Raw genomic sequence first — 8359 nt, 5'->3', positions numbered from 1 at the left:
ATTGCAGGGCTCCAGCACAATTGATGGTGACCTGGGGAGGCAAATGACATCAGTCCAAGTGCCCCTCTTCCTTCTTCTTCCTCGACTTCTGTTGCTGAGCAGGGTGCCCCATGGATGGGATTGGTCAGGGGGGTCCCACTGGTGCCCCCTCCCAGCTCTGTGTGTGTCCCCAGCCTGCTCACTGGTGGGGTGAGGAGCAGCAAAAGCCTTGACACCGTGCAAGCGTTGCTCAGCGACAACTGAAACATCCCATGGTTACCCACACTGTTCTGAACACAAATCCAGAACAGCCCCATACCAGCTCCTATGGTGAAAATTACCCCTATCTCATCCAAAACCAGTGCCGGGGAGAGCTGAGAGTGGAGAGCAAGTCCAGGACGCTGGGAGACACCAGGCATGGGAGTCTCGGGCTGGCTCGGGGCATCTGGGGTCCCCATGGATGGGGAGGGGACGTGAGGGGTCATCAATTGTCCGGTGTTTAATTGGGCAGCACAAACAACAGTGAGAGACTTCTCGGGGGTGAACGGCTGCGGTGCAGGGACAGGGGACACCGAAGGTGTGCTGGGTGCGGGAACCCCACTTTATGCTCATCACCCGAATCCATCGACACGACGCGTGCCGCCTGCCCCGCCCGCATGATGTGAGATGGCAGGGGCCCCTCTGCCCCCTCCCCACACTGCAGCTGAGCCCCCGGCCCCTCGCCCGCGCCCCCCAGCAGATGCGAGCCAAGGCCCCAGGGGCAGATGGCAACATTTGGTAGCCGAGGGGTCCCTGGCTGTGGGACTTTGCAGGGCTCCAGTGACTGGCCAGGGCTAGGGACACATCCCCAGCCACAGCCAGTGAGGGCAGGGGGGTTAGTGGGGCATCCCACGCCATGGGGTGCCAGGGCAGTGGCAAAGCACGGGGCGATCAGCAGCTCAGGAGAAAGAGGCTCCATCCTTGAGCCATCCCCTAATATCTGCTTCCAGCTGGGAGCAGAGGGGATGGCTCTCCTGGGTGGGGGAAGGCTGCTGCCCCATTGCTGGGGGGCACGGGGGGACCCCCATGCCCCAGGGAGCACCGATTGCTCGAGGCGAGTGGGTTTGAGCCCCAAGATGTGGTTTGGGGACCTGCTGGCAGGTCAGAGCCCTGGCCCCTGCCAACCCCATTTGCATTCCATTTCCATGTGAAAGGAGCAGGTCAAGTTGAAAGTTGAAAGGCTGGTGGGGGGCAGCGGGGAAGGGGCGGCTGCCGGAGGTGAGACCCCGACAAAAGGGCTGGATCCCCAGGGCCCAGGCTGCGGTCCTGGCCCCGCCGGCAGCCGCCATCTGTGGGTCTGTGCCGCCGCGCAGACAAAGGCCTCGCGCCTGGCACGTCCCCATCTGTCACCTCTACGGCTCTTGTGGAGACATGTGGGGAGAGCCGAGTGTGGGCAGCATCCTTCCCTCTGCCCACGAGCAGCGGGGACCAAGGCGATGCTGAGTGTCCCCATCGAGTCCCCAGGTCCCTAGGGAAGAGCCCACAGCCAGGGAAACTGAGGCAGGAGCAGGCAGTGCCTCGCCTCGGCTCAGGGCGTGTGGCACAGCGGCGATTCCCTCGCTGCAAAGCTGGGCACAGCCTTAAGAGTGGCAAGGGGCTGCAATTAAACACCAGGAATTAATACCCAGTGAGATGAGGGATTGGGGGGCTCCTGGCTGCTGGGACAGCTCTGTCTGGGGCTGCCTGAGCTGTGCTGAGATCTGGCCTCGCGGCTCACAGGCGCTGCCAAGCACCCGCCGCCACCTCCACTCAGCACTTCTAGGGATGATTTGGCCTCTGAGCATGTTTTTTGCTTGTTGGCAACAGGATTTACCTTCTGGGAGGTCCTGCAAGCAGTGCAGGGGGGTGCCCAGCCCTGAGACGCAGTGGGAGGTGAGAGTGAAGCCCGAGCCAGTGCCCTCCCATCCCTCTATTTCCAAGCACCCTTCCTTCATCCCTACCGTGTCCCCGTGTCCCCAAGGCAGCGGTGCTGAGCTGGCTGCTGCAGGAGCTGCGGCGCAGGCTGCCGTCCCAAAACCTGTTTGGGGCTGCTCGCAGCGTGGGCGAGGCTCCGGGGCGCTGCCAGGCTCCACAGGCACCCAGCTGCCCCGACGTGCCCGGAGTGCAGCCGGGGCTGGGCAGGTGCCTGCAGGCTCTGCCCTCGCCTGCCACACCGCCCGGGGTTTTTCCAGCTGAGCTCGTTGAGCGCATCCACCTTTGCCGTTGCCCAAGCGCAGGGCAGCCCTGCGGCACCCAGATGGCTGTTTTTCATGAGCTCTTCTCCCTCTGCCAGCTCCTTGTTTTGCTTCCATGAGCGGTTTGAAAGATGCACAGCTGGAAGCGAGCTCTGAGTTGCATGGACCAAACGTTTGTCCCCCTGCACCCTGTCCTTCTCATGGGAGATGTGGCACCGCGGGGCAGGGAGCCCCCAGAGCTGCCCCAGTGTGGGTTCAGGCCAGCAGGTCCATGTGTCTGTGGGCTTGGTGACCCCACTCTACTCTGCCCCTTCCCCTGGTGTTGTATGGGAATAAGGAGAGGCTGAGAGAGCTGGGGGTGTTTAGCTTGGAGAAGAGGAGGCTGAGGGGAGACCTCATTGCTCTCTAGGACTACCTGCAAGGAGCTTGTGGAGAGGAGGGAGCTGGGCTCTTCTCCCAATTGACAGGGGACAGGATGAGAGGGAATGGCCTCAAGCTCTGCCAGGGGAGGTTCAGGCTGGACATTAGGAAAAAATTTTTCATGGAAAGGGTCATAGGGCAGTGGCAGAGGCTGCCCAGGGAGGGAGTTGAGTCACCTTCCCTGGAGGGGTTTAAGGGACGGGTGGACGAGGTGCTGAGGGACATGGTTTAGTGTTCGATAGGAATGGTTGGACTCGATGATCCAGTGGGTCTTTTCCAACCTGGTGATTCTATGATTCTATAACTTTGGAGTTGGTTGCAAGGGCAAACAGGGCAAGTTTTCCAAAGCAGAATAGGCCCTGCTAGCCCCCTATCCCTGCTCCCTCCCTCTCCCTGCTCCCTTGGCATGGATCAGGCACCTCTGCCCACAGCAGGCGGGGCGCAGCAAGAGGCGTTTGGGCTCTGGCACCCGCGCTGCCCGGCCAGCACCGCAGGCTGAACAGGCACGAGCGCTGGGACATCACTGGTTCCCGTCACTCTGCGTGACGCAGCCTGGCATGAAGGAATGCCCCGTGGTTTTAATCCCATGTGAGCGCTGAGTTGCCTCGGAGGGCGTTCTCACCCAGCGCTGACTCAGCGTGGAGCTGCTCCAGCATCCGCCAGCCCCCATCCCGTGGGGAGAAGGAGAGGACGTAACTGGGAAAGAGGAGGTGTGGGGTCACCAGGACACCCCCAGGACAAGTGCAGGGAGAAGCACCGTGACGTCTGGACTGTGCTGAAGAGGCTTCTGCATCGCTGGGCCAAGCCAGGTGGGTTGCAGAGGTGGTGCTGGTTCTGTGCCTTTGGCGTGGGACTGGGTTGTCTGGTGGGTGGGGAGGAAAAGCACACGTCTCCCAGCATGGGCGTCTGGAGTAGCTGCTTCCAGGCTGGAGGCGATCCAGTGTGCCGGAGAGACCGTGGCTGGGCTGCCCACGCCAGGAGGGAGAGGAGCTGGGGCTGTGGCCGGACATTGCCCACCATGAGCAGGGCTGTCAGCCCTGGCACCTGCGTCCGTGTGCTCCAGCTGGGCTTGGGACACTGGATAATGTCCCTGGGTTTGGGGGGCTCTTTGGAGGGTGGCTCTGCTCAGCGTGGTGCAGCCTGGCTCACCGGAGCCACGCCAGGGCAGGCAGCTCTGCACCGCAGGAATGCAGAGAAGCAGGTTGTGCCTGGCCACGCTGTCCTTGCCAGCGGGGCAGGGGAGGGCAGCCCAAGCTGGCCACGGGTGGCTGTGCTGGGGGACCCTGCACCCTCATCCCTGCACCCCATGAACCATCCCTGGGTCCTGGCCTTGGGTCTGAGCCTCTGGCACCGACTTGAACTCCAGTGCCCAACATGGGGACGTGTCCCTGTTTTGTCTTGCTGGCGGGGTGGCATGTTTTGCACCCCTGAGCCGAGCTGGGGAGCCCTCCCTGGGCTGGGCATAGGGTGCAAGGGCAGCAGGGGCAGCCACCAGGCTGTGGGCAGCACAGCCCCGTCCTGCTTCCCGTGGGGAGCTGCGAGCACGGCTCTGGTTGGGGGACCCTGTCCTTGCCCAGCGAGGACACTGCCACCCCACACTGCTGGCTCTGTCCCCAGGCTCCCTGTGAGGGCTGTAGGAAGCCACTCCCAGGGAGCAGGACAGGGGGGTCTGCGGTGGCACTGGGACCATCCCCAGCTGTCCCCATGCATCGCCAACCCCCTGCAGACCCTTTCCAGGTCAGAAGGCAGCAGGTCCCCCTGGGCAGGGCACAGGGACAGCCAACCTCCCCCAGGCTGCTCGCCCGTCACAGCGCATCAGGCGGATGTGCCGTGTGCCGGGGCGGCTGCTGCGCGTGTGGGTACAGGCTGTGGGGTCTGGGGTGCACATGCTGGCACCGGTGGGACTGCAGGCGGTGCATCCTGGGCTCCGCATGGCCGCGTGCAGGGCTGTGGGTGACGCTGGGATGGGCCCTGGGTGGCACCCAGGAAGTCGTGCAGGTGAGTGAGCGGCTGGCGGTGACGGCAGCCTGGCTGGGGCTGTCGTGGGAGGGAGTGTGGCTGCAGCACCCTGGCCCCCACTGTGCTTTTTCCTGCACTGGTGAGTGTTGGGGGTTGCTGTTACCTCCATGGGGCTCACCAGCACCCCAAGGTGGCACCCTCAGGGTGGTTCTCAGAGCGGCTCAGAAAGGGGGATGGGAGAGGGAGGTGGTGGCAGGTCTGACACTGCACACCCCCCATGCACCCACCTTGAACCTCTCTGTGAGTTGGGGTTCCCTCTGGCTGTGCCCTGCAGGGGGGTGCAGGGCTGGTTTGTCCCCCAGTCCCCACTGTGGGCGGGGTGGTGGCTGGTGCCTCTGCGCGACCGTTGGGGCGGGAGCCTGTGCTTGTTGGGGTTGGCGAGGGCCCAAGGACACGGGGTGCATGTGGGAAGCATGGCTGGAAACTCCCGCTGGTGATTTCCAACGGGTTCAAGGGTAGGAGTAGGGAGTCCCGGGGCAGCCCTGGAGCCCAGCTTGGTGGAGCAATGGGGGAGTGGGGTGGGTGATGCAACCCTGCGAGCTGGCGGTGCTCCCCTGGGCAGGGGCAATGCACTCCTGGGTGAAGGTGACGCTCCCCTTAGGGTGGGCAATGCATCCCCGGGCATGGGTGATGCCCCCCGGGATGTGGGTGATGCTCCCCTGGGTGGAGGCGAAGCATTTCTGGATGCAGGCAAAAGACCCCTGGGAATAGGTGATGCCCCCCTGGATGTGGATGATGCTCCCTTGGGAGTGGGTGATGCTCCCCTGGGTGGAGGCGAAGCATTTCTGGATGCAGGCAAAAGACCCCTGGGAATGGGTGATGTCCCCCTGGATGTGGGTGATGCTCACCTGGGTGCAGACTCTGCTCCCCTGCATGTAGGTGATGGAGGTAGAGCATCAACAAGGGGCGCTGAGCCAAACCACCCCTCTTGCCCTGGCCTTGCTCCCCGGGGTGCCCCTCGCTGGGCCCAGGGCACCCTCCCCGCTGGCCCCATTGGCCCAGGATTCGTTTGAAGCAGCCTTGCAGCGCGGATTGGCCAGGGAGCATCTCGGGGAGGCCGCGGCGGCGGGTGGAGGCGTGGTCCCTGCCTTCAAATAGGAATCCCGGCGCAGGCAGCGCAGACAGTGCGGCACCGCACAGCCCCACGCAGCCTTTGTCTGCCGGAGGGGCCGGGGCGCGGGCAGGGGCCACACAGCGCCCTGCAGCCCCCACTGCCAGCCCTCACTCCATCCCCTCTTCGCAGCTGACAGCGTGTGAGACCGTTGCTGCCTGTGGTGGCCGCCCGCCTCGTGCCCCAGCGCAGAGGATGCCCGTCGAGGCGCTGCAAGCTGGCGATGCCATGAAGGGGGTGACGGTGACGGCGCCCTTCACCTCGGCCATGCCCATCCGCATACTCCGCAAGGGTCCTGCCTATTTCCGCCGTCGAGCTGAGCCGGGAGCCACCAAGCCCAGCGCCGTGGAACGGCTGGAGGCCGACAAGGCCAAGTACGTGAAGAGCCAACGGGTCGCCAACACCAAGCAGGAGCCAGTGAAGCCGCCGCTGCTCAAGCAACCCCTCTTCACGCCCGGGGTGCGCCGGGCGGCGCTCACCCCCAGCCGCAGGGGGCTGCGCCACGCCGAGACTGGCAGCTCGAAGACCTCTCTTGACCTGGAGATCCTCAACAACCTCATCAACCTCTGTGACAGCCCGTTCCCCAAGGCGGAGAGCCCGCTGGGCCGGGAGTGCAAGTGGAGGGTGGAGACGCCGGCGGTGCTGGGCGCCAGGGCGGAGGGTGTTGGCAAGCTGCCGGAGAGCCCCACCATCGCCAAGCCGCCGGAGAATCCCAATGCCACCAAGCCACCTGGCAGTGTGGCTGTGCGGAGGGTGGACGTCCATCCCTGCGGGGCTCCGTGGGGCCAGGTGACACCAGTGCCCGAGTCCCCCATCCCGGGCAGGCTGCCTGCCACCCTGGCACGGAGCTCACCCGCTCGCCCCGAGAGCGCCCGCCGACAACCCCTGCTGCACCGCTCCAAGTCGGACCTGAGCGACCGGCTCTCGCGAGCCACCGCCGACCTGGAGCGCTTCTTCAACTACTGTGGCCTCGACCCCGAGGAGGTGCAGGACATGGGCGCCGAGTGCTTCGCCCGCGCCAGCTCCGACATCGTGTCCCTCAAGTTTCACAGTGTGAGCACGGCCAGCTCGGAGGGTGGCCGCTCGCCACCCAGCGCCGCCACGCCGGAGGGGCAGCCGGCTGAGCGTGTCCCCTATGGCATCTCCATCATCGAGCGCAATGCCCGCGTCATCAAGTGGCTGTACGGGCTGCGCCAGGCCAGGGAGTCCCAGCAGGTCTCCAATGTGTAGCAGTGGTCGTGGTGGACACCAGGGACCAGTTGCTAGCAGGTGGTGCTGGACTGGGAGAAAGCTCTGGCCCAGTCTGCGGAGTCATGGGCTGTGTCCCACGAGAGACTCATGGCAGTGACAGGACCCTCCCCACCTTGCTTCCCTGCGAAGCACTGGAGCAGCAGCACTGGGAGAGCCCTGGTGTGGTGGTCGAGCATCCTTCCCGCTGGCTCTGGCTCCGTCAGACCCCGTGCTGGCACTGGAGAGCCAGGTGCCTGTGAGCCGCAGGAGGACAGAGGACACGTGTCCCTGTGTTGGTTCCCAGCGCCCTCTCCTCACCTCTACCTGCAGGAGCCTGTGTGTGGTTGACCTGCTGCAAGCTCCTGCTTCTCCACAGCACCCACGGGTGGGGGATAAGGGGCCGGATCCCCCTGCCCGGAGCAAGGACACATCCCCAGGGAAGGAGCTACCTTCATGATGGGGCCGCGCTGCCCAGGGTGGGGGCTGTGTCCTGGTGGTCCCTATCTTAATGATGATGGTTTGGGAGAAGCTGGGTGCTTTGTGACGGGGACAAATCTGACTCCTTGCTTCGAGCAGCCCAGGGCCGGGTGTGTGTGAGTGTCTGTGAGCGCCTGTGTGTCCCCTCCCGGGTGCTAGCGGGCACACAGCCCCGGCACGCTGGACTCTGGTATTTATGAAGATGACAGTTGTTGGTCTTTTCCTCATTTCTATGGTTTTTCTTGATGTTTGATCTGTAAATAATAACAACGCGGTGGTTTTTATTAAATCTCTGAGTTTGGAGGCTGTGCACGTTGCTGTGTTTTGAGGTGGAGGTCAGGAGAGGGCAGGGCCCCTCGGGGAGCGATGGGTGCCGTGCGGCAGCGTGCCAGCGCGGGGCCCGGGAGGCACGGCAGGGCTGGCGCTTGGGTCCGGCAGGTCCCGGCAGAGCCCCGGCCAACACTGTGCCAAGCACGCAGCCCTCTCACCCTGCTCCGGCAAAGCACCCTCAACTTGGCCAAGTCCTGGCTCCTGCGGGATTGTGGAGACCTCCCAGGTGGGCTGGGGAGGAGCGAGGATGAAAGTCGGTGCAGGGAGCGCTTTGAAGATGAACAGTGGGGTGTGTTATCCCCAGGTGGCCTCGTGCAGCACCGGTGAGGTGCTGCCTGCACCGGTGAGGTGTCCTTGCTCCTCGCCGTGTGGATGCACATGGCTGCTGGGGAAGGTGGCACCGATGTCACCAGTGCCTGCGCCCAGGGGACCCTGCCTGGACACCAGCCCTGCCCCTGCCTCCCCCCAGCTCCAGCTGTGGTGCTGGCACCGCGGCTGCAACTGGCTCCACGTGTGCAGGGAGCCAGTTGGTGCCTCTTGGCCAACACGTGGTGACAGCGACAGGCTGGGGACAAGGTCC

General features: G+C 64.4%; 1 protein-coding gene across 2 annotated transcripts; it reads left to right on the top strand.

Annotated features, from left to right (window-relative positions):
• The first annotated feature begins 3262 nt into the window (after window positions 1-3262).
• Window positions 3263-7073, top strand: FAM110A (family with sequence similarity 110 member A). Of its 2 annotated transcripts, none has more exons than XM_069871566.1 (2): window positions 3263-3421; window positions 5875-7073. In XM_069871566.1, the coding sequence occupies exon 2, from the start codon at window positions 5938-5940 to the stop codon at window positions 6970-6972; it is 1035 nt and encodes a 344-aa protein (XP_069727667.1). In that variant the 5' UTR covers window positions 3263-3421; window positions 5875-5937; the 3' UTR covers window positions 6973-7073. The 2 variants fall into 2 exon arrangements, with proteins under 2 accessions (XP_069727667.1, XP_069727666.1); XM_069871565.1 differs by lacking the exon at window positions 3263-3421 and adding an exon at window positions 4671-4710.
• Window positions 7074-8359: the final 1286 nt, after the last annotated feature.

The sequence above is a fragment of the Phaenicophaeus curvirostris genome, chromosome 18, assembly GCF_032191515.1.
Source record: "Phaenicophaeus curvirostris isolate KB17595 chromosome 18, BPBGC_Pcur_1.0, whole genome shotgun sequence".
NCBI lineage: Eukaryota > Metazoa > Chordata > Aves > Cuculiformes > Cuculidae > Phaenicophaeus > Phaenicophaeus curvirostris.
This window is presented reverse-complemented; position numbering and strand designations above follow the sequence as displayed.

What these genes read in the sequence shown, in the direction of transcription:
- FAM110A (XM_069871566.1), top strand. Translation starts at nt 5,938, where the DNA reads ATGCCCGTCGAGGCGCTGCAAGCTGGCGATGCCATGAAGGGGGTGACG.